General features: G+C 40.3%; 1 protein-coding gene across 1 annotated transcript in view; it reads left to right on the top strand.

Annotated features, from left to right (window-relative positions):
- Window positions 1-26874, top strand: part of SUSD4 (sushi domain containing 4) — a 72403-nt gene that overhangs the window by 26003 nt on the left and 19526 nt on the right. The window contains exons 2-4 of the mRNA XM_051783558.1: window positions 15465-15677; window positions 22988-23167; window positions 26483-26671. Of these exons, the coding sequence (XP_051639518.1) occupies window positions 15465-15677; window positions 22988-23167; window positions 26483-26671 (582 nt within the window). The remainder of the gene's footprint in view (window positions 1-15464; window positions 15678-22987; window positions 23168-26482; window positions 26672-26874) is intronic.

Below are 26874 nucleotides of genomic sequence, written 5' to 3'. Positions count from 1 at the left end.
AGAAACAGTAATAATAATAACAACAATAAATGCAGCTGTTGTACAGGAGCAGAAATGTAGATTCATAGTGAAAAGGGAAAAGGGAATTTCTTGCAGGCATAGCTGAAGGACTTGCAGCACCATGTAAGCATTAATTTAATGCATTCATACACCATTGCTATTGAACAGTATGCTCAGAGAGGAACAGGACATGATTTTTACTGTGTGAAAATTCGGCCCATTATCTCACTTAGCATGGGAAACTACTTTGACTTTTGACTTTTTTAAAAAAATAGAATTGTAACGCACAGAGGTTTTTTGAAATAGTGATGCAGTCTGTTGCACTCAAAAATGCATCACTCAATTCCCATTAGTTACTTATTTTGTGTTTATTCCTCTCCCAGGCTTTCCAAGCATATATAAAATAATTCAGCAGTTCAGTTCTGCTGTTTGTTAGGAATCCATCTGGTAAATTGTCTGGATGCAAGAAGTTAAAGCTAATGCATTTCATCTCACGGATGAAGTGCATGCACAGTCTGATGCCAGAGCTCAGCTGCCACACGCTCCCTAGGTAAGCTTGGTGGTACAAACACCAGCTCAAACAAGGCTCTGTCAGCCTAAGAGGCAGGACTGACATCTCCCCCAGTTGCCAAAGCAACTGGTTTTAAGTAGTGCCATTCCCATTTGTACACAGGGAGCTTGTGCTGCCCAGTTCATTCATTTTCTGTAGCTCATGAACATAAATATTTGCGAGACTTCAGGTTGAAAGCTGCGCTCCTCGCTCTTCATGTTCTGCCTCACCCCCTTTCACTCTCGGGTCCTGAAAGCTGCCCACAAACATAGCAGTCTGTTCTGGGTTACACAAAGACTGTGGTATCTGCTTTTTTCTTTTTTCTTTTCTCCAGATATGCCTACTAATTTAGACTGTGGGGAGGGGCTTAAGATAAGGGTGGTTCTCCTAGGAGAAGAATGTATCCACCAGTGTGCAAAGACTGGAAGGCTGCTAACTCAGAGATTGTGCAGACCTGCCCTACAAGAGTTGGGTATTGTTTCTTTATCCTTGCACAAATGACTCATCTGTGATAACTCCAGTCGGGGAAACATCAGGTCAGTTCACACACATGGCCTGAAGATATTCATCTCTGCTGATGGCCATAATGGATCCACTTGTGCTTAGAAGGTGTCAAAGACTCTTGAAATGTCCCCCGATCCAGTAATAACCATCTAGTGAAGAACTCCCCCTCCCAGGGGAGGTATCAGAGGTGTTCCCACCTACCCTGAGCCCACTAAAAGACCACACTCAGACTTCACTCAGCAGGTCAAGGGTCTCCTCCCTTCACTCCATGGGACTTCTATCACCACCTCAGTGGATCAGGACTACAACCACCATCACAGTTGCAGCAACCAGTCTCACTGCTGGATGAGGGTCAGTGCTGGAGTGAGGCTGCAGTGCTGGCACAGGCAGTTGGAGGAGGGCTGGGACTGGAAGGACCCACAAGACACCCGCAGGATCCAGCAATGAGACCTGGTCGCTGCAACTCCTTGTGCTGATCGGGCATAAGATGATGCATTTCATGAGAGCAGTAGGTCTAAATGCCTGAAGGACAGGCCTGCTTTGCTAGTGGGAGAGATCTTTAGGTCAAGCCATGTAGCAATATCTCAGTGTAGGAACTCATAACTACCTCTGGAGGTCACTCCCACCTGGTGCGTGATGATTGATATGTCTTTGGTGAGCAGCATGTGGGCTACGAAGTGGCTTGAGTCAGAAATCAGGAGCAGAGATCCTGCTTTTCATGCCAGGAACAAGTATTTCTTAACAATAAGCCAGATCAGATCAATGGCAGTCTCCCTGTTTTAAAGTACAGTGACACATTCACAGAAAATTAATCACAAGTGAAGAAAGGGTTTTTTTCCAGGAATAAAAAAAATTAAGTAGAATAGTAACATTTTTCAGGCCAAGGTTATGGTGAACTATGTCAGAGACCACTAAGTGTGGCAAGATGCTTACTTGTCTGTGGATTTTAACAGCCTAAACTCAAAGACCTCATGGAGAACAGCCCTCAAAGTGGAAAGCAGCTGGCCCTGGCAAAGGATAATTTAAATAAGTGGGGTTTTGAGATGGGGTTTAAAAGACAGCTGGACATGAATAGGGAAAATGGGGGAAGAGGGAGATGTCATAAAAAGATAAATTCAAGCTTGAGAAAAAACTAAGCAACCAAAAGTACATCCTGGGGAGAATGTAGAAGAAAATTAGGGCACAGAAAGAATGGAGAATGGAACATATGGTGAGGAAGAACAGGCTGAGGGGCTTCTACTTCACAAAGAAAGGAAAGGAGAGCAGTGAAGAGAACTGGGGCTGTGCTCTCACCAACCAGAGCACAGCCCCAGAGGGTCTTAGCAGAGCTAGAGGTGGTCATGGGGTCCATCAATAGCCCCAGAAACAGCCAGAGAATGAGCCCAGTCAGAGCAGGAGGAGACAGAGCTAAAACGTGGGTCCAGGGTCCATCCAGAAGATGGGCCTGAAGACAGGCACACCTACAGCATAGCCCAGACAATGTCTGGGAGCCCGGGGCTGAGCTACCTGGAGCTCTGGGGCCACGGGCAGAGAGTGTGTGAGGATTTCCAGGTGGAGCCAGTCAGTGCCATTAGGGCCTGTCAATGCCCTCGGGGTCCTGGCAGAGATAAAATGAGAGCAGAGACATTACTGGGAATAACACAGAGACATGGGGCTCAAGGCAGTTCTAGAAAGGCAGTTTTGGCACCAGACACTAGATGTCAAATCATGTTGGGTGACTCCCATCAGTCAGAACGAGAAAGGAAATTATTTTAAGAGAGGTTTTTGAAAAGTGGCACCCAAGAAAGCCACAAAAGAAAGCTGGGTGAGGATAGAGGAGGTATGGAAACAAAGGGTCATTGTTATTCTCAGGAGGACAGTAAGATTGGTAATGGTGAAGAGCAAAGGGGTGACAAAGTGTGGTGGTCAGGGAACTGATGCAGGGATTATTCTTTTTCCACCAGCATTATCAACATTATCAACAACCAAGCTTGGAGTTTTATTCTGAAACTGTTTTTGAGTTATTTGGGGCCAAAAGTACCCTTGCATTTCGTGTGTAACAAACAAAGACAATTAGTCTTGCCTAATCCAGCAAGGCCTGAGTTGGGTGGTAAGGCACTGGCACAGGTTGCCCAAGAAGTCATGGATGCCCCATCCATAGAGGTGTTCAAGGCCAGGTTGGATGGGGCTTTGAGCAACCTGGGCTAGTGGAAGGTGTCCCTGCTGATGGCAGGGGGATTGGAACTAGGTTATCTTTAAAATTCCTTCCAACCCAAAGCATTTTATGATTCTGTAATTTCTGACATTCCTAAAGCAGTTCATCTCTGGTCTCAAACAAGGTTCAAGACGGTCAGATTATGAAAAAAAAATCTTTCTAAGGTGGTCAGAAACAGAAAGTGGGAGTATATTTAGACGTGTTCAGCTCAGTTTTAGTCATTATGTAGTATGACACATTGGACTAGGTACTGGCTGCCTGGGGTTTGGCTTTCTACTCACCACTATTCCATTAGCCCGTGCTATTTATGACCTCTCTTTGTTTCAGTGCCCCTCATGTAAACTGGTAATATGTACGCCTGTCTTCATTATAAGGTAATCTGTAGTCTGGTTATAGGAGTTAAAAAATCATTTCTAATCATAAGATTAGGACTGGCATGCTGTAGTCACAAAAGCTACTGGAAGGCCGTGTGTAATTAATAAGCTGCTTAACTAACTCGGTTATTTGAGATACATTTATAGAAAGAGGCTGTGAATGTAAAGTGTAGGTATAATAATTAGGAAGAACAAAATTGTTTGAATAATCCAACTGCTCCTGCAAGTCAGGAAGCTTGATGTGTTGTTCGTATCAGGGAGGCTGCAATTCACTGAATGCTGGAAGGCGGGCTCAAAAATCTGCATAAAAAGAAATGGCCAAATATTTTGTAAAAAGAAAGTAAGATTTGAACAGAGAGACCCAGAATTAAATCAGGCAACCTATTATGTGCGTGGCTGGAATCTGGTGTAAGGAGGGAGCCAGACTCCTGCATTTATTTAAGTCTGCTTACTATATAATTCAGGATAGTGAGGTAAACTAAGGATGAAGCATTAGCTTCAGCATAGGATGTCTTATTCTGATCACTGGAGCCTAAAGTTATTAAAAGAACAAACACAATTACGACATCCTAGGGGACTGGCACACACATAAATCTGGATATGCTGCCTGTTTCTTGCAAAGCATATGTATGGATCTGTGTGCCGACTGCTTTTTATTTTAACTAGGTTTGCTGCAGCTGTTGCTCTGAAAAGACCCATCTAACACTCTGGGGAAAAAAAGCTGCAGAAATCCTCAAATGAATATCTATTAAGGAAAATAAGTTTTAAATAAATTGCTTGTTTATGTGGTTAAAGCTCTTGTCCCTTGAATAAGAACAAAGAACTATCACTTTGCTAGCTCTAGACCTTTCCTAGTTCCCAGTTAATCAACTTACAGTACCATAAAAATTTAATAACAACTTATTCTTCCCATAGTTCTTCAAAATGATGAGAACCTATTTTCGTGATAGGTAGGGATGTGAATGCTTTCTGAAGAACAAAAGCCCATAATCTTTAAATTTAACTAATATATGTGATTTTTGGATTGGCTTTTATGAAAATATTTTGAGCTCATGATGGTAGCTCAGCAATACCTATTATCTGTGCACATGAATGCCATATCTCTCAATCTTTCAACTGACTAATAGTGATGTGTATATGTTATATAAAGTGTATCAGACTTAATCTGACAGTCTCAACTTCAGTGTTGTCAGTGCCGAGTACGTTATGGAGTGTATAGTTTTTAGAGGTGTCATCAGAAAAAAAACCACCCAGGTTCTTCTGATCCAAAAGGATAGACCATTAACCCTTGGGAAGGCTCTCACAGTGTGTTGCCAGCCTCCAAAGTTGTTCTGCCAGGCATTCCCCTGGCATTGATGCCCTACTCTTGTTGCAGGCACTACCTATCCTCTTAGCTCTGTTGCGTGTGACTGAGGGTTTTCCCCTCCCTTCTCACTTGTCCCTCTCCAGTTCCACGTTTTAGCCTCCTGGGAACCATATTTGGCTTCTTTTTGTGTTCCCATCTCCTCCTCTCTTACATCCTGGTGGTATCACCATCCAAACAGCTATCAATCAGCTTCTAGGCTAACATATTTTTGTATATTGCTACATCCCATCTCTGTACCTTTGCCAAGTCACTCCTGCTGTTCCTGCTCCAGTTTCTTTGGTTTCTCTTCTGTCCTCAGCTTCCTCCTCTTCTGTATAATGTCACTACCATATAACTGAAAGAGATTGACTTTCAGTAGTTCCCTAAAACACTATCTGTAATACCCACAGATTAAAGGGGAAAGAAAAAGAGAAAACCCCAGGATGTGGGCAGTCAGGGACTTGGTTCTCTTACTTCAATAATTCACGAGATTTTAGAGTTGTTTTAAGGTAGTGAGGTTAAAAACCTTGGAGGTATGACATAAAATAAAGCATTGCTCTATTAAAAGAAAGATTGTGTCAGGCTAATCTGCTAATCTCCTGAGACACAGATGGTTTCCCGGGGATAGGAAATGCAGCAGATATCGTCTGTCTTGACTTTTGCAAACTGCCACCAGGGAAAGTGTTTGTGAAGATTTGGATTCATAGAAGAATTGAAGAATTGATAGGAAATCGGCTAGAGGGGAAACAGCTTGTGTTGAGAGGGGAAATACGGGACCAGAGGGGACTTCACACACCAGTAATTTTTCGATGATGCCGCAAAAATTGAGAGTATGCCAGTGGGATTTGTCGTTGACATTTTTCTGGAATTTTTTTTTTAGGGGGTTAAACACGATGGCTGTGTAGTGGCACAGTGTTTTAATTATAAATGTTTCCATCTTGGTCACTGCCTCTTCTGGGACTTTACTCTGAGTTGCTTGCTCTGATGCTGTGAGCAGCCTGCCATCGCCTTGTGGCCACTGGGCGGTGCTTGGGTAGGACCGTACGATGAAAATGGGCACACGAAGATTAAGTTGAACACAATTGTGAATCAAAAAGAAAGGGAGAAAATATACTTCTGCATCATCTTAAACTACCACTGATTTTTCCAGTCTTTTTAGCATAGACAGAATAACTCACAGGAAAGAGCACTCTAAATGAGTAACTTAAGTTAGAAGTGTTTTGGTATGATGACAATACTTCATTATTAGTGCCCAACTGGATTTCTGTTGCCTTTCTATACAATTTAGCAAGACAACTACGTTTCATTTTTCTTCAGACAATGCATTCTCATGAAGGGAATCACCAGACTAAAGCCTGTGCTTAATGCTAACAGTAATAGCAAAACATAGAAACATACGGTCACTTTTCAATACAGAAGGAAATCAGAAGTTCTCCTTGGGTCCAGATTAGGACCAAAATCAATAAGGGTGTTGGGTTTTTTCCAGTGGATATTATCTGCTTGCTCTCTAAAAGCTTTACTTGAGTAGAAATGCTTTGCAGTGTGATGTGAAGCAATTGTGAAAGGTGCAATGCCAGTCCTCATGTGGAAAATACCTGGTGAACCAGCAAAACCACCTTGTCTTCCTTTACATCTTCTAGACCTGTAGGTAGATAATGTCACAACTTTTCAAGGCTAAGCAAAACAAGTACCAGCAAGCAAAACATACACAGAGGAAAAGGTGAATAAAAAATGGATGGCTGCAATGAGATCCCAAGAGGAAAGGTCATAGTTTCATGGGTGGGTGCATATAGAGAAAAGTCAGTGTAGGGTATAAGAACTGTCAAAGCACCCAGAAGCACCACAGGATTTGTGATAAAGAATCAGTGCAAAAGCTGGAAACAGTGTCTGCTCTCATGCTTTAGGTATGTACCAGCTTTTTAAATCCCACGTCTCTCAGTCTTCTCTAGTGTGCAATTCATATAAAAGTTTAATATTACAATATTCACACATTAATCCTGATTGTCCCTATATACAGTTCTGCCTGGTCTTGGGAAAGTATAAAATCAATTTATATAGCACAGCTGAAAAGCAAAAAATTGTTGGATTACCATACTGTGGTATACAATAAAAATACAGTGTTATCTAGGGAAGTCTGTAGTTGATTAGAACATAAATACCAAACCCCCAGCTCATACCCCTGAGTATTTGACTCCTGCATCTTATAGAAACAAGGATCTCTGCTGAACAATGTGACATTTCATCACTTTGGATTTGCTATGATGAATAATATTATAGGCTATTGGCTAGAAGAAATATTACTATAGTAACTAGCTCATGATTCTTTTTGTTTTTTGCTATATTTCCTAAGGGTTGCCTGTCTAGACTAAAATTGTTCAAACTAACTCACGGTAATTAATTTTTTCCAGAGCTCTAAAAATACGGGACAGATAAACAAAAATACTCAGATACTGCTTTTTAAAAACACAGCAGGCCCATAACATTCTTGAAATTATGGGAATATTGGTTTATTTTATTTGGCACTTTTTTATTAGTAGCTTTCTATGTTGTTATTAATCCGGTTTAGTGACCTAAGGCTGTATTCCCACATCGAAAATATTGCAACTCGAATGAAATCCTTAGACATATAATATATAAAATGTTACATCTGAAGATGAAAACATAAGTGGAGTTGGTTGGTTTAAATCCAAGTACTGAGTTCACTTACTCATTTGAATCAGTAAAAAGAAAATCTTGGCATAAGAGATATCTTAATATTTTATATTTTGGATTTGTACATATTTAATTCCTTATGATGATTCTTATAGGTCACCAGTCAACAATCACATGTTTTCAAATATCATCTTTATTACAGTGCCTTATCAGGGAAATGAATGGGAGGATGTGTTAGGTATGTACCCATTTATTGAAGCATATATAGAGCTTAGCATGCCTTTACTGCATCCTTGCTTTTGTTGTGGTACAAGATGTAGTTTGATTATTTTTTAAAATTGACTTGTTTCAAAAATTAGTCATCTATGTCAAAGCATATTTGTCAGGAATTAGAATTCATAGATATTCGGGGTTCGGATGAGAAGTGTGGAACTACCATTTCCAAGAAGAAACATTTTAAAGTAGTTTAAATTACTTTATTTATAATAAGTATGCATAAAGATAAGCTTATCTAAGCCCATTTTATATTTTAAATTCACTTAAAAACATGAAATATTATTGGAGATTGAAGAATTCAATACTTCTTTTTCACAAAGTAGAAAAAAACCCCTCTAGTTTTGTACATTTTAAATTTCTTAGAGCTTGCAGCTTGAATAAAACTAGTCATTAAACTGAACTAGCTGAATAAATTGAGATAAAGAAAATATTCACCTTATATTTGCAGAAAGCTGACCAAACTCTGTCTTCGGGTCTTTAATTATTTCTGCCTTACACTGGATTTGAACTGACCTCAGTTTAGGCCTCAGAGGTCAAGTTTTATCATTTTCAGTGGCTTTGTTAGAAAACTAAATATCCCATATAAAATTTTAGGAACTGGGAGGAGGTTGGGGGAGTTATTGTATGTTAAATTGGCTTTTATTTACTCTTAATCATATCCCAGGATATCCATGGTAACTTTCTGTAACAAGAACACAGAAGAAGGGAGCTCTGTCAGCAGAACCACCAGCAAATTTACTTTCTGCCTTTTGTTCTTCATTTGAGTGATGGGAGGTTCAGAGGATCACAGAGCAGCATATGACATTTCATAAGGGTTCATAAATTATGCAGTCAGACTTGTTGGATTACAAAAGGCTGGAAGTAACAAGTGCTTCTTGCATTATAAATGAAATGGCTTATTTACTATGATGACATAGCTATATTAATTGTGAGAAGTTATGATTAAAGGGATAGGCCTGCACTGTTTAAGATGTTAATTAGAAGAAACTCATTTTCGAGAAGAAACAAATGCATCTTTTTAGTTTGCTTTGGGTTTACTGAAGTGCTTTGATGGTTGTATTCTGAACCATCTTCCTTTTCCAGCTAATTTTAAGTGTTTTTTCGTCATGCATTAGCCTAATGACAAGGCAATAAAAGAATCCTGTGTCAAGGTTCACGTTCAAAATCAAAAATGGTGATCGCCTTCGTTGGTAGAAAATTCAGTTTGTTTCCCGCTGTATGACACTGGTCAGGCACCAGCTGGGCTATGCTGTCATCCGTGAGTGTTGAACAGTAATTGGAGTAACTAATTGGAGGCACGACCCCTGAAATAAAGATGCTGTTATTACATTTGCAATTATCTATGCAGGGCCCTCGAACCTGCCCTGCTGACACTGCAGCTTGTCCCCAGTTCTCCCTGGTGATATTCCCATGCAGAAGCAGTTCTGGCATGGTTCCTAGACCTGTTTTGTCCTCCATGGGTATTTTGTCCTGCTTATGGCTCCTTACACTCCTTCCCCTGTGCCCACTCTGGAGGGAGCAGCAATCCTTAGGCTTTCTAGGGAGATGTCAGTTTGTTTTAGCACAAAAATGCCCATTCTCAGGGACTTGTCACACCTGAGTTGAAATTTTAAGGTTGAGCTGACCGTCACTTTTAGGAGCAACTCTGAGTGACTGCCCCTTTCCAAGTGCTCACTGAGAAGAGGAGAAAGGGAGGTGGTGAGCATGGTGGTAGGCAAGATTTGGGAGCATAGAGGTCTTGATAGGAGGGTGCAATGGCAGATGGTGAGTTGGCTTGGGGTGGGTTGGAGTGAAGGAGTATGGAGAATACAGGTGGGAAGCCGGGGTTGTGGGAGAAGAGAGGATGAAAGATAAAAAAGAGGAATTGCAAATGAGGCAACCTTTCAGCCTTTTGAATGATCAGTTGCCTCTCTTGGAACCAGTTACCCTTTGTGCAGGGCTTGCATGTTCATTTTTCATTGCGGATGGGTGGGTTTGGTGCTTGGGAACCGCCTTACAACTGATTTTCTTTTTTTCTGCTATGACACTCGGGTTATATGAAAGAGAATGAAGCTTAATGCTGTTCTTGATTTGATATATCAGCAACTCTAGATCAGTGTCCTAAGCACAGTACCCACCCCCAGAAGTCTCTTTTGCTTTTTTGCTCTTTTGTTCTGTTTCTTCTACAAAATAATTTTAACTTCTCTCTTTCTTCCAGTGGCTTGTTAGGCTCTCCTGGATAAGGCTCAACCAAGTGAGGAGGGAGTGCTATCTTCAAGGATAGCAAAGGGGGTTGTGATTCACATCTCAAACAGGGCAGGGTTTTACAAAGCTGCTGAAGTCTCAGGGAAGCTTAAGAATTAGTGACCCTTAAGGGATTAAAGAGAGTTTAGATTTTAGCAGGCATTTCATTAATGAAATCATAGGTTTATAAATTCATTTCACTTCCAAGGCTAGATGCTAATCGAAGCACATCCTCCCTTTTCTTGTTACTGGGGTACATGGATAGTTCAATTAACGTCATCAACAGTGAGGAAGCATAAACAGCCAGAGGCACAAACCACTGTGCCTGCGTGGCTTTCACAGAAACGGGGCAGAAACTCATAAGGGATGAAAACGACTTTGTACAAGACAAGCAAACCCTTGGCATGTTTGCACTTGTGGCCCTTCTGTTTTAGTCCCAGAATGGCTTTTTACTGAGAGCTGGCCCAAGATAACCCGCTCCTGCAGTGTTTACAGACTCCTTATAAAATGTGCATGCAGGCAGTCTGGTCCTGCCACAGGCTGCAAAGCCTTTCCCTTCCCCTACCCTGGACTGAGAAAGCAAGGACTTGCTGATTTAGTGAACCCAAGTGCAGGTGTTGCCGTACAAGAAGCTTGTTCTCCTTCCTACTGAAGACAAATACTGAAAATACTCTATATCTTTAATATTATTACACATTATGTGTCACTTCTCATTCACTGTCTGTATGTAACAAACTGTAATGAGAGTGATGCCTCTGTTCAAGAATGAGTGCAGCCAGTTCTGAGCTCACATCCATTATCAGTATGTCAGTGAAATGTTATATAGCAGCCTTAGAGGCAAAGAAGTCCATCAAATCTAGATTAGAAATGACCTCACCATCACCATGAATTTACAAGGAGCTGTAAGACATGAAGGTGAGGGAAGAGGGAAACAAGGAAAACCAAAAGTGAAACTGAGAAAAAGAAGCACAGAAATACAGATTTATGGAATGAACTGAGGGATTCTTCCTCCTGCCTATTTAGGCATGTCTGAAGTTCAGTTGTGGCTATCATAATTTCTTGCCATCAGAAATATGTAATTTTCCCCTGACTTCCAACTTTTCAAGCTTTTCATTGGGGATGAGATGAATCATTATATGTTTAAGAATGTACAATGCTGAATTCTAGAAATAGTCTGATCAAATTATTTACAAAGGCTCATTTTACACCCCAAGGAGGGCATTGCTTATTTTTCAATCTTCTGATTAATTTGACATCATTTATCTAACTGACAATACCAAGAAATTTAGGTAAATTTATAATCTGCTTGTGTTTCATCTAGGTTAAGAGCATTGTTATTTTCTGATGACCTCTGGTTGGTCCAACAGTAAAAATATGGTAAATACTACAACCCAAATATATTCTGTATCAACTGCATGCTTTACTGGTGATGATAACCTGATGTACTCAATAACCTTACCAGAAGGCATTATTCTTCATTGTATTTTACACAATGTCCATTAAAGGTCCCAAAACTTGGACTAAATATTAAATGATTTTGATTAGTGAAATAGTCAGTTCCAGCAGTAATTGTGTAGTCTTTACTTTAGGGATTTAAAGCCCTACAACAGCATACCATAAAGTTGTTGATATTGATGTAGTGTTGATTATGATGGCTGCTGACCATAGTAAATTTTTACTATATAGGTAACATGAAAATTTACTGCTTTATTTGACAAGTGTGTTGTATAGTTTTTACTAGTAGGTGGTGATGATTCCCTGTTCTCTCTCTGCAACCATGAGAAAAAGTCCAGTAGTCTTCTTTTCCCCAAAGATTCATAGAGGGGTTTATAAAGAAACAGAATCCATTGTAGTTCCAAGTTTTTTTTTATCTTATTTGATATACTTTTTCCTGAAGGGCAACACTTTTCTATTATAGCCAAAAGATTGGTTTTTGCTTTTATGTAACTTTTATGGTTTCTTCCAAAGACTTATCTTGTGGCTCTGGCTGAAAAATTTTTTGACTGTTTTCATCAGGTTCTAAAGGGATCAAAGCATAAAATGTCTATAGAATCTCATCTGTAATGTGGGATTACTCTTGTCATTAGAAAAATACTGTATCACAACTTTGAGTAGCTGCTCTTAAATGCATAGCTCTGAAAAAGGAGAGAAACCAAAGATCATGAGAAAAAAAAATACAATCCACCAAGCCGTATCTCATTGAAGACATATATTTACTAATTTTTGATAGGGTGGAGTTGAACTATATGAGATTATGTGGAAAGGATTATTATGTAAAGGGTTCAAGTCTGCTATCACTAAAAAGAACTGAAATTCTCAGAGATGTTTGAACAATATTGTTCTTGAGTATTGTACCAGAAATTTCATACTTAAATTGGACAAGACTGTTGAACTTAGCTGTCAGCTAAGTAGCCATTGCAACATTCAGCACACCTCTTGTGCAAGAGAGGAACAATCCTGGTGAAAATCAGAGCAGTTCCTGGCTTCTCTAGATGGTAGTAGTTGCTCCTTCAGAACCCCTAGAGTGCTCTCGGTGCACGGGGAGATCCTCAGCACGGTGGCCAGTCTCACTGCACCTCCCACACACATCCTTGCCTCCTTCTCAGCCAAAACACAGGATGAGGTGGCACAGCACTGAGTTCACTACTTTATGCCTGGATCATATGCACCTTCATAAAGAAGCTTCCCATACAAGTGTCTCCCACTGACTAAGATTTGGGCCAAGTCTACTGTTGGTATCTGTGGAGAAAAGATGGGGTTAGAGTTTTGTTTGCCATCTTACCATGAGAAGTTAGTGTATTGCATGTGTAATCTGCCTAAGTGGCTATTCCCTGAGGCTTTTTCTTTCTTCCTTGCTTCAGGAACAAGCCAAGGAAGCAGTGATCCTGTGCCGATTCCTTGTGTCATCTCTTATTCAGTAGCTGAATAACAACTGGCTACTGACTTTGTAGAAACTAGAGGGTACATAATTCAATTTCCCCCATTCGTGTTCCAGTTTCTACTTGGGAATTCCCCTTGGGGTTAGATTTGTCTGCTCACAAACTGCACTCAAGAACCTAAGAGACCAACTTAATGCAAAAGGATCCCTAGGAGGAATGAAAATCTTTGCTTGTGAAAGGTCATCAGAAAAGTGGCAATAGGGTCATAAAATTAGTCTGCACCAGGGAAGAAAATATTCTTGCTTTCTATGTTGGATTTTGTGCTGACAGTTACAAAATCTCTAACTTTGCATGTTTGACTTAATGAAAACTGAGAAACAAGCTTGGCTCATTTTTTTTACCAGGCAAATTGTGTGTGACCTCAGCTCATTTCTTTTTTCTGTTGTTGTGGAGGCAAAGTAGTAGGCAGTTGTGTACTTTTCCCTGATGCAGCTAGTAAGAAAGAACACGTATTTCAAGGTGCGTTATAATATTCCGTGCCTGACTGCAAATTCTGAGATTACTGAAGTAACAAAATTGATCTAAATGTCATGTTATCCCTTGGTTTAATGGAAAATAATTAAGATCATCGCTGACATTATTAAAGGATGTGGGTTTGCTGTCTGAAGCATAAGAAGCTTCTTTGTAATCTCCAGTAAAAATGGACAGCCCTTCTCTGTTAATATTTCCTGCAGTGTGTAATCCCATGAATGTAATGACTGTACTTCTCCTTACTCATCATGTTAGCAAATGGTAGAGAGTCTCAGGCAATTTGCACTTGAGGACTTGAGCTGTGAAGCTCAGAGATGTGTTTGACTTGGTTACTGCACTGACCCTTCAGTTCTCATGATAAACTTTACTGGATGGAGGAGTAAAACCGCATAAGAGCAGATGCTCTGCTGCTCTTGTGCTGCTTCAGCAGAGAAGGAATGCTAGTAAAATCTCTTTAAGTGAAGAGCCATGGGCACTGGAGCACTGCAGAGGGTCAGAGGCTGGCTGTAGGTGATGGCTCTCTCCAGCATACATGGCACGTAGGCATTCCTGGCCATCAGGTCACCTCCTGGAAATTGTAGTGTGGTTGGGGAGTTCAGCATAGAACCTGGGCACACATAAAATCAGCGATGTGTGGAGTCAGAAAGATGCAATCTGCTCTGGTGACCCCACAGTGTTCCCTGCCTCTGCGACCAGGAGCAGGTAATTGGACGTACAACGCAGTGGATTGGTGTGGGCCTCTTGTATTCTCCTCTAGCAGCTGTCAGCCAGGGCACTGAATGGAGACATTCACTGTTCAAATGCAAGAGCCCTTTATCACCTTCAGTGCTCTCCATTTGGCTGCTACGGTGTCACAAGGAGCCCTTCGATGGAGGGAGTGATTTAGCCTTGGGAAACAGATTTATTTTGAAAAGTCCTTTACTGTAATATCTTCCTTCTCTCTGACTGTACCATGGAGGCACTCATCCTTATCATGCAGGAAGTAGCTGAGGCTCTCTGATACTATTCTTTTAAAATCAAAACATTAAAGCTACAGTGCAATGATTTTCACATTTTCCAGGCATCCCTCCTACCGGCATTAATTGCCCCCCTGCTGTTCCTGTTCCAAAGCTATTTGCTTTTTCAGTATGCAGCGCTTGTTCAGTGCTGCACTAAACCTTTGTTGCTTTGCAGTAAAAAAAGCTTCCATTTATGCAAATGGCATTGAAATGAGTTTGATAAAGTGATAAACAGTCACATTTAATGATTGCAACTGTTGGGGTTTAGTTCGTTATTTTACAGTTAATTTTGGGAAAGTAAAGGGCTTTACAAAATCCCTTCTGGTGTCAATGCAGTGATACAGCAGTTCCATAACTGTGTTTTAAAAGTGTAGTAGGGCCACCAAACTGATGTGATGGGGGTCCAGATAAACCCTGTGGTAGATCTCCCTTCAGTCTTGAAATCTCCTTGTACTTACCAGTTCATTTTGTATTTAAGTTACTGTATCTTTGGATGGCACTTAGGTTTCATGCCCCTTTCTTTATTTCCTCTTCCTCTCTGCTTCTGACACATTATTATTCTTTCCACTGACTGTACCAGACCTCCAAAATCCCATAGTCCCCAAAAGTAATTACAGATACATTACTGAGCAATCCCACTGGGAGGTTGGGTCAAGTGCTTTATTTTTATCCAGGTCAGCTACCGAGGCGTGTTGACTTTGCTTCCTCAGTAGCTGCATGAAAAGACAGGAGTATTTCTGTCACCTGAGCATTTCATCTGTAGCTGGAGGTTAGTCCTCTCCTGGATCTGGAGTACCCAGTACCCAAGCAGGGTTGCTAGTGGTCAGTAGTGGAAGATACAAGGTCCCCATGACAGATGGATCACACTAGGAAAAGCGCAGCTATGGCTGCATGAGGAGTAAATGAACACAGTTTGATTGTGTGTTTATCTGACATAGGGTTTGATGACCTACAAGCTTGTGCTGATCCTGGAGCTCCTGAACATGGATACAAGACACCCAGTGCAGGTGTTTTCTTTGAAAGTGTGGTGGTCCGGTTTCATTGCCAAGAAGGATACAGGCTTAACGGTACTTCCAAAAAACTTTGTGTGAGACACTTTAATGGCTCCCTGAGCTGGAAACCAAGTGATAAACCTGTGTGCCTACAAGAAGGTAAGTCAGTTTTCTTCAAGCAGATCTCACATGTCCATATACCATGTCTCTGTATCTCTGGACAAAACAGAAAAGGCTGGAGTCCATTTCACTGTGTCTTGTTGGATACATACTTTAGTTTCTCATCCATAATCCTCATTTGTTAGTTAAATTTGTGAGACGAGAGACTGTGTGTGTGCATGCACACATGTTGAAAGGGACATAAATGTGAAAAAAAAAGATAATACGTGTCTCCTTTTAACAACTTACAAATTAATGCAGAGAAAAAAAACCAACCTCCACTGTAAGTAAACTGTTTATAACTATTTATTAAAGCTACCCACTTAACATTTCCTTCTTCAGTGTTTTACTAGAAAAATAAAATCCGGTTCCAATGCTACTGCTCCTGCTAATCAGGAATTTTAAACAATTGTGTTTTATAATGTGTGCATGAGTCAAGTAGAAAAATCAAATATGCATAGACAGCAGAAGTTTAAAGTCAGAGTAGAAGTTTACTCTGAGATAATTCAGACAATTATGGCATAAACCAATTGATTTTTATTGTATTCTATATTTGAAATTGCATTTGGTTTTAAATAATCAGGGCATTAAATTACTTTCTTCTTCTAAGACTTTGATAGAAGCAGGATTAATTTGAATTTCATAAGTGTAAATTTTGGCCAAGGTACAGGCAAGCAGCACAAATTATTTATTTCACCAAGTATATTGAAGATATAGCTTGTCTTTGTTGTTGATTTATTTTTGGTCAACAGAGCTATTAAAATCGACAGACACGAAAAGTGTTAGTTAAATCAAGTGTGTACATTTTAGTGTTGTGACTTCTCCACCAAAGTCATTAAGCATTGCCTCATTGTCTTCAAGGTTGAGCAAGATAAATTCTATTTCACCATTTAAAATCAGATAAATTTATGGACTTCATTCAAAAGTATTCAAAGACTTAAGTGGCTCATAAACACACTTACTGCACAGGATCATGCATCACTCAGCGTGTATAAAAACTGCAAGTACTTATTTATGGTAGTGGGTGAGTGAGTATGAGAAGCCTGTACCAGGACAGGGGTGTGCAAAGGGATGTGCCCCAGCAGGATCAAGCAAGGCTGGGAGGAGCACACTCAGGAGGTGCATGCGAAGGGAACAACCCGGAACAATGGCCTGTGTGCAAGTGGTGCATGAGATACTGCAGAGAGTAGCCAGAGGCAGTTGGTAACTAGTCCATGGGCTTTCAGGTAGCTGCCTGTTGGCAGGAGAGGTCTTGGTAAAATATGGTCATGTGTGAGGCCACAGGCTACAGGCCTGTGAGGGGCACAGTTGTGGGCTGTGCCGTGGTTCGCACTGAGAAGGCAGCTGATATCTGGAACATAAAGGCAAAGGGTGGCCAATAACACCTCATCATGTGGCCTCATGGGTCAGCTACAAAGAAACAACCTGATGCCTTTAAAATAACATATGTATGAAAATCATGCCCTCTCGTGTACAGACATTTTTCATAAATTACCTTGTCTTTCATCTCATGGTTATTTGAGAACAAATACATGTAGAGTGGCAGCAGCGTCTGTCTAAACTGGCTATTCAAACTACCAGAAAAAGCTTTAATGCTTGGAAAATCTGTTTTCTTAACCACTTCAGGTAGCTTCTAGGAATTTTGATGTGCATCTTTGAAATGTTACCTGTATCATCCACTGCAGTTGTTAAAATAAAAATTAATGTGTTTTATTAAATATTCAATATTCAGTGGAAATCTGTGGAGCAAGTTTCTGATCACAATGCCATCAAAAGCAAAACTGTCACCAATGTCAGTGAGTTCAACACTTGAGCCAGGTGTTTTCAAAAAAGAAAGAAATTGGAAGATGAGAATGTGATGGATGATGTGACAGCAGTTGCTTAAGCGGCAATAATTACTTTCCAGCACAGAACACTTAAAAAGAATTGCTACCCAATGCTCTGATCAAGCAAAGTACTTAAGCTTAACTGTAATTATGTGATTAGTCTTGTTAAAATTCTGTGCTCAAAATTAGGCCTACGCAAAAATGCTTTATATTATTTGGGCCAAAGAGTAGGACCGTGATTTAGGATTTAGTGAAGCAAGTGCTTAAGTACTTTCCTGATTAACATTGTAATAATACTCAGGTATTATTAAAACAATCCTAGGCTTTGGCAGTAGATAAAAAGAAATTAGATTGCAGAATTAGTTCTTCTATCCGGTGCACAGTAGAACCATTGATTCAGAAGAAATATTAACAAAGGCTCAGTGGCAGTCCATGAGACCCAAGCATTTACTTAAGTGATTTTTAGAGTGATCCTTTTGCATAGTGGGAGCAGAATCGTGAGAGAGGGGCATGGTAGAGAGGTGGACAGTGTAGGAACATGGCACATCTGGAGAACAGTTAAGAAAGAATAATAACAGAATTTGTAATTCTCAGCTGTCTAATGACATACATAAAAGTCTACATTGCAGAAATTCTGTAATGATATATGGAAAGAAATTTGAAATTTCTGGCAACTCCTGGAGAAGGAAGAAGCTAATGTTGTACCATTCATCATTACCTATCACAAGGCGAAATAAACTTTATGCTGCGTTTACCCATTGACAGCGGGGGCTGACTGCTCTGTGTGCTGTGCTGTGCTCTACACGCCTCTCATCCTGGGATATATAAGTGTCAGATATTGCCAGCTGAGCTTGCACGCTAAAAACACTCAATACTTTGGAGTTCATTTATTCTCAGGAGTTTAGATTCAACTAAGGATGATTTTATGTCTGTATGTTACGTATGTTTAATTGTCGTTATGTGTTTACCAGAACAATCTCTAATCACAAATGGATGCTATTTGCCAAAGGAAGTAAAGCAACCTGTTCCTGAGAATGTAATTGATTTTAGAACTAATACGTTTGCCTGGAGCTCTTCACCCAATCAATTTGATTTTATAGGTCTGTCATTTCTCGTTAAGATGCAGGAGATTTTAAGTGTCAGTACGAGAATGAAGTTGCACAAATAGATGCCCAATAAATGCCCTGTCAAAAATCTGTGTGCTTTGAGTTACGTTCTCTTGTTGATCTACAGCATGTTGTGATTGTAACTTCCATCAATTCTAATATGGTTATGCACATAAATACCAAACCTCTAAGGTGGGAATTTTGTATTTACTGTTTAAGAGCAGTATGTCGTGTTGTTCACACTTTAATCTCATCTTCTCCCACTGTGATAATGTGGCTGCTGAGACTGTTACCCTACTTGGAACAAATGTTAGCTCTTTCCTATGAGATTGAATCTAAATTTATAGTCTACATGGAGATGACAACCAAGCAAAGAGCTGTGCCCTTCTCTCCCTGTGCTTCTTCAGGCAGATACCTTTGAGATGTCCTCAGTGCCTCCTTCTCCCACTGACAGGGGAGATAAACCTGCAGTGAAAGTAGTGGACTAGTACATAGTTTGGCTACACCTTTCCTGTAGGACATTCATCCCTCATTTTTCTTTGCCTTTGTCCCTGGACCTGTGAGATGACTGAAATATTTTTATTTCCCCATCTCTTATCTGTCTTACCAGCTGTTTGCTGGTTCTTAAACCTGGTTATGAGCACTCTATGTTTGTAACCAGGCTGCAGAACAATAGCCACAGGTCTTAGGTAAAGTCTCTCTGCACTATTGTAATACAAGCAAAGACAGTAAAGGGAAAATGTTATTTAATATGCACTAAACTACTGTGTTTGCCATTCACAGAACTATCCTAATAAAACAGTACTATGGATTTAACACTAGTAAAAAAGCAAGAGACAATATTGATCTTAAATGTTTACTTTTAAGAGCAAAGGGTCCAGATGAGCTGTCCGTGCATTAAACCCATTCTTCATGATGTTGCTTTTATCTCTCCTCTCTATTTCTCTCTGTTCCAGCCTGTCAGTGATGTCACTAGATGTAGTCAAGGCTGATTTAGAGACCACTCCACAGTGAGATCCATAGGAGCAGTGGACCTCTGTGTTTGAATTGACATAAAGACTAGTAAACAAAACAGTGCCAGAGCACAGACCAGGACACTGTTTTTCGATTGTGCACACTCTTACAGTGTTAGAAAAGTCCCTGATGTGGTTTTGGCCAACATCCAGTAGTACTCCCCAAGCAAATCCTTCAAGCACCTTCTGGATTAGTATGGAGCAGGGACAATTTTTGGATGGTAAGGGCTCACGTACAATAGACACAAGCCATCCCAAACCAACTGGTACCTGTGGATGATGTGGCTATTTCCATGGTGTCTAGGTCATCCCTTCCTTCTGAGTAGCTGTTGTGGCCCAAGTGCTCCTGGGAGGAGGTAGGGTGGTCCTCCTTCCCCACGGGCAGTTCTGAGAGATGATGCATGGTTTGCACATGAACGAACACACTATAACTGTAGTGATTAACAAATTTTACTCTTCAGACCAATATTCCTGTAATGGGGGACACACTTAGTTTGCTACAGGTTAGAGCTCCTATCGTACAAAAGCTGCATCTTCCTGAAAGTTAGGTCAAGATGAGCCCTTGCACCTGGCAGGGTGTTGAGCCTGCTGGCTGTACCCCAGCTCTTTCTGCCCCTGCAAGATAAGAAATGGGTTCTTTTGGCTGACCCATTTTAGTACGCACATGGTAGATATAAGCAGATCATGTAAAACTGCCAGAAAAGAGTGTAAGTCATAGCCTTTGCTGTTCAATGCTGGCTAAAGACCATGTATTTCCTTAAATGGTTTAGCAGCTTCCACGGATTTGCTGAAAAGTACTTAGAATAAAGTAGTTTATTTTCTAGGACAGGACATTTTAAAATTCAGTCACTTACTTTCAGCTTTTCCAAGCAGAATTGGTGCCAGCTAATCCAGTTGTTTGTGGAGAGGTAGCTACTGCAATTTATGCCTGACTAAGTGCTAAACAATATGAATTCAGCCAGTGGGAAAACATTTGCTTGCAAGGCATCAGGAATAAGAGCTGTAATACTGTGGTCCAATGGTCTGGCATTTAGCTGGGGCTTGTAATAAGCCTGTTATCAAAGCCAGACAGGATTTTGCAGGCAAAGGACAGTGCAGTGAGCAACTTATCGCTGTTCTTTGCCGACATCTAGACGATTGAAACGATTCGATCTGTACCTGTTACTTGGAATAATGGGGATGAAGTTGCTACGATAGATCATAGTTGTGGAATCAGTTTCCCCCACTTTGAAAGTGAAATCTTGTATTTTACTGCACCATGTGTACACATACCTCCTTTATTTGTATAGCAACAGAAAGCTGTTATGTCAAGAGAGTGAGCTGTTCATTGATGTTATCTTCTGGCATCTATCTCCGACCTCCTCCTGTATGGCTGCCAAGCAAGTTCTCCATCTATCTCATCTCATCCTCAAGGGTGCCCAGGACAGCCTCTTCATGGCAGTATTTAAGGCTTAGTGTAAGGCATTTCCTGTGGGGCATCCTCTGCTGTCTCATCTGCTGATTAACTTGCTAGAGAGAGTGAGAGAAAAGTGTTTGGCCTTTGAAAGTGATGTCTGCACCCTTGTCAGTGTATTTTATAGCCTCCTGTTAGGGTACACGTCCTCCCAGACTTGGGCCTTTATAAATGAATAAATTCTAGGAAAACTTCTTGCTGCAGTTTCTCAGCTTGCCTGGCAGGCTGCCAGCCCTTCCCATTACCAGCAGCAGGAGGCACCTGCAGCAGCAGCCAAGAAGCTGAAAGTAAAAAGAGAAATGAAAGAATTTTTAACTAATAATATGTCCAGGCCCAATACTGAAAGTTAGCTAAGTACAATGTATTTTAGAAAACATCCCTGTGATGGGAGGACACAAAGGACAGTGTTTCCCAGTTTTAACTGGGAAAGTGATACTCTCCCACTTCATGTTAGTAAAATTTAGTGATGGAGTCTCAGAGTAATAGATCACCTGAGTTTGCCTAACTAAATATATACATTATGAAATACATTTGCTCTTTGTAGTTTGTGTGTGCTATGCTAAATGACAGTTTATCTTGTTTCTACTTGTGCTTCTACAGAAACAAACAAGCTGTCACTATAGCTTTACTTTGTGCATACTCACAATTAATTGCTAAATAAAAATTTAGATTTGCCTATTCCTCTTTAACAAGAATTACCCATGAAAGTGGCAGAAAGTTTCTCTTTTATGCAGATCTCAAGGGACTTCTGAAACTGTTTTTTCCCCTAATAAATATTGCATTCCTAAATTAAGATAATTGTCTCTCATGGTAGAAGTGTTGGGGGAAAACAGCTTAACACAGGCTTACAATATATTTACTGTCTTCCTTTTATTTTAAATACTTCTCGAGTTTTGATGCCTGGAAACTTTTATCACTATCTCTGTCATGGATTGACTGCTGGCAGACAAACAGAAATTCTCTCACAATATTTAGTCTTTTCGTCTCTTCTGTTTAATCTCACTTTGCATTTTTAATGAGGATGAACTTTGAGTCCCCTGGTCTATTCCCTCATACCCTCTTGGCTTGTTTCTTAATTATTCAGTATTAGCAGAGGGATTTTTCCCCTACCTCACCCTTCCACTTTCCAAATCTTTCAGTGTCCTGGGTTTTATTCTGTATTTGGTGTCTTTAGCACTGGTATATACAGAGAGATATATGACTGTCTGATACATGTACCACAGACAGGAAATAGAGCCTGTGCCTGTATATCACTACAGGTTTGTAGTCCCTTGTTGAGAGTCTTCTACAGGCACTTGAGATCCTGCTCAGGACCTTAAAAATCGTGTCCTCTGAAGGCATATGAATGCAAGCACATAAAACTATCTGATTTAAAACATAATCCATGAGAATAATGTGAGGACATTCTCATAACGAACTCTGTGGAATGGAGCTGGTAAACCCTTGTAAATGTACCTGATTTTCATCTGTGTCTCTGCTAAAACAGCAGTCTTTCTGTGTTCCTTGTGCCATATCTGTATTTTATATTTTCTTTCATCCTGTCCTCAGTGCTGTCAAAGAGTCTGCCTTCACATGGGACCTTGGGATAGTCAGACACTGTGCTGAAATTTGCACTCATGATGAATGGAGGGCCAAAACTAACAACAGTCTTCCTAAAAGCACCTAATTTTGTTTGTTTAAAAAAGACTGGGGAAATGATCCATTATTATAGCACCTTGGCTTCTACTGCAGTGCTATAGACTTTGTAAATTGTGGTTGACTAGGGAAAGGGCATTTTTACTGAAGTGCATGTGTTTTCGAAACAGTTTAAGCAGAGCAATTAAGTTAAATGCTAATTTTTGTTTAAGAGCTTGATTACTGAATAGTTAGCCATGTTTTTTTAATTAAGTTACTATTTCTTTTTTTCATGAAGTCACAGATTGCCTTGTTCCTCATGTTGAAGATGCAGAGATTCATAACAAGACATACAGGACTGGCGATAAGTTAATAATCAGCTGTCATGAAGGATTCCAGATCCGTTACCCTGACTTAGACAACATGGTTTCCATATGTCAAGACGATGGAACATGGGATAACCTACCTTTATGTCAAGGTTTAGTACTCCAGCACGTCCTGTTTTATAGCTCATGCATCTTGTGATAGTTTGCCAATATTTTTTTCCTACGGTTGTAAGAATGTCAGTGATCTGATAAGCTCCACAGTGCAGTATTTGAATAATGCTGCTGCTAAGATTTTTTTTGATTTCTCTTCCCTGTTGCTCACTGCAGGAAAGAAGATGCCGCTTTCTGAACATACCCATACTTAAAATACTACTTTAAATATTGCTTTTTGCTTGTGAGTCTAAAATCTGACACAGATACATTGCATTAAAAAGAAAAAAAAAATTAGGGTAATCAGTCAGAAGTTCAGCAAAAGATCTGATGGGCAACTGACATTTTTTCACTAATTAATTTGTGGAAAGATTTAAGCTTCTAACTGCAATTTGTCTTTCTTTGCCTTGTGCAGAGGGCAGGGGTAGAGGAGAGAGGCTGGAACCTGTTCTTCTGTCAGAGTTTTCAGCAGAGTTGTTGATTAGGTTCACAGTCCATTAAACCTGCAGGTATTGACTGAAAATTCAGGGTATGCACAGGAATGATTTTGGCCAGAAAAGCCATTAGCTATAGGACTAGTAGTATCAGCAGCATGGGATCCCAGCCCAGCTTAGACTGTGAGAAATGACTGGGGGTAAGCCAGCTTTAGTGAATGGAAATTCAATAACCCTAGACTCCTTTTACCTTCACATTTCTAATACACACGTGTTAGCACCACTGACTTGGTTTTAACCAGTTCACATCTTGATAACAAGCTTGGCCCACTGAACAGCATCGAGAGATTTTAACTGTCTCTGCTGAGCAGAAAACTGGGTTAATCCTAACTCTCCTCAAACCCATATGTCAGCTCCTAAAGCTAACAGTTCTCTGTAGGCACTTAATTACACTGTCCCATCAATTTGCAGAGCGAGAGCAGGCAGTCAGGGGAACTGGGACACTTCTCAGGAGTGACAGCACATCAGACTGTCCCCCAAGGTCCTGTCTTAGACTATGGCAGAAATTTAGGCATATTACCAGAATAGCTCAGTGTTTCAGATGCACACATTGAATAGTGCTGACATCAAAGGAGAATTTTCATGAAACTGTAGAAAAGTGGACACTGGTTTTGGGGTATCTTGTCAGCAGTGGAATCATGTGTGGCAGTATGAAGTGTACAGCCCATGTTTGAGAGTGGGTGCACCTCGCATCTAATTAAAGTAGATTAAGACTCTTAGGGGTAGATGGGATGAATACTCAAAAGATTAATTTGCAGGTACTGTATTTGCCAAAGGTCCATGTGGACAGTTTGGGACAGACAGTATTAATTGTGTAAGCAGAAGATCCCCAAGTACCCCTTGGCTTGTTACTTTCTTCTTGTATTTATACCGTGAAACCCAATCAACTGCTCCTACTCAATATGATATTAACTGCTTTTCAGAATAAAAGCACTGCTAATAAAAGTTGAGAAATCAATTGCACAAGACCCAAGTGCTGTGATTACCAGACAGGCAGAGAATAGGCAGTTCAAGTATCTGAAATATTTTGCCAAATTCTTGCTGCAAAATTGTCCCCAGAATTTTTTTTTTGCTACGTCAAGCACTAATAAGATCAAAGCCACTTGTCTACTTGCACTAGGTAGCCTGTCAATTACATTTCTATGGCCCTTTGATTACAACAGGCAGGGGAGTCTTATGACACTAAGATGCCTTTTTTTTCTGCCTGAGCAGTGATAAAGGATTACAGACCGTATAAGAATCCAACCTCTATTTTTGCAATGAGATAATAAAATTAATTACTGATCTGGAATGATGTGAATTACTTGGCAAAAAAGAAGCCAAAATCAAGTTTTCAAGCAGCTTGAGTTGTTTGGAGACCTAGGAATTTTCACAAATGCTTGGCTGTCATACAAATTCAAGTAAATCTCTGCCCTGCATTACAAGGAACATAATGAGCATTAAAATTCTGAGCCAGCAGGACAAAATTTTCCCTGATACAGTTCAGAGGAGAGTAAGCTTGGTCTTGCTCAGGCAGTCTGTGCTCTTTCTGTCCCAGTGGAGGCTCCTTATGTCATCCTGCTCAGTGGACTGCTCAGATTGCAGGAATTAGTGTGTTATGTGTGGGGCATACCTGATCAGGGTATGAGCAGCAGCCCGTAGATAGGACACTTGAAGCTTTATTTGAGTAGTGACATAACCAGCCAGTAAAAAAACAATCAAAACCTTTGCTCTGGTAGTACAGCATGCTGCAAAAAGCTTTCAAGCTTTTTGCCTTGTTTTCTTTTGGTTTCTTCTCTCTCCCTCAAACTGCTTGAAATGCTGTTAAGACTTTCTCAGTTCTCAGACTGATTTTATTTCCCCCCTCAGGCTTAAAATTAAGGGTGTCCTATGAACATCCTTCACAAATTCCTAGTAGTGGCAAGAGACCTATTTATGGGTTGCTGTAATGCAGCTTCCATTAGTCACATAACTTTAAAATACTATTTTTCATTCCCTGATTACTAGTCATCTTTTCTCCACATTACTGCAAATTAAAAAATCAACAGTATTAAGTATTACCCAGAGGGTCATTTCTAAGGCCACTAAAAAGACATGCCATCTATTAAATTCACTGCTCTCTCTTGCCCCAAATATGGCTGGTGATCATTTAACCATCACTGCTCAGTACCATCCATGATACAAATTCCTCAGAAGTAATTCCAGAAGTAGAACTGGAATGTAGTCTCTGATTCTGACTACGTTTACCATTTCTGGTGATAACAGGTACCTTAATTTTTTGATAACCTTATCTGAGACCTTGTTCAGTGTTTATCATGGGACTGCTCCTAGGAAGTCATATTCCTTTAGACTTTCTCAAACTGGAATTTCAAAATCATTAATTCTGCTTGCAAATCTTTTACAGTCATGTGCACTTTGTCACAGGAGCAGTTTTAATATTTAAAATAGTTTACATGTCTGTCACTCTTAAGAGGAGGAATAAAACTCATGGTTTATATAAATGACAATCTTTCTTTATTAAAGATCCTACCTCAGAAAGAAATTGCCATCTGCAAAACTGGTGAATGTTTGTTAAACAAAATACTGTCAGCTTCAGTAAACCTTTCCTGGATTTTCCTGGAAGTGAATCCCACGCTGGCAGAGTGTGTGGGCTAAACAATAAAAGGGTTTGAAACAGGATAATGAGGCATATATATCTGAGGGAGATCATGCAGACATGCCATTCAGAGTGGAGAAGATGAAAAATATCACACTCCTTGATTTAGAAATTGTAACTGAGATGTGTGAAGATGACTGAGATAAGCACTTCATAATAAAAGAAACCTCCCTCTTCTTAATTTGCAGGTTGCCTGAGGCCATTGGTTCTTCCTCATAGTTACATTAACATATCTGAGTTCGAGGCCTCCTTCCCTGTAGGAACAGTGGTGTATTACCAGTGCTTTCCTGGATATAAACTAGAAGGGACAGAGATCCTTGAGTGCATGTATAACCTTATCTGGTCAGATAGCCCACCTAGGTGCCTTGATGTGGAAGGTAAATGTCTTCTTGTTTGTTTATGTTTCAATTTTGCAAAACCTGCATGCTCTATATGATTTTAACTCAGGGCTCTAACCACAGTTCCACGATATGTGATGTTCCCACTGGCTGTGCAGAGCCTATCTGGTTTTCGTTGCACGCAACCTTTCCTGTGGTTCACGGCACCATCAGCTCTCAGTGTTCCCTAAGAAATGCTTGTT

Source organism: Manacus candei, unplaced genomic scaffold (genome assembly GCF_025592945.1).
Source record: "Manacus candei isolate 608988 ecotype Guabito, Panama unplaced genomic scaffold, ASM2559294v1 h1tg000017l, whole genome shotgun sequence".
Lineage (NCBI taxonomy): Eukaryota > Metazoa > Chordata > Aves > Passeriformes > Pipridae > Manacus > Manacus candei.
This window is presented reverse-complemented; position numbering and strand designations above follow the sequence as displayed.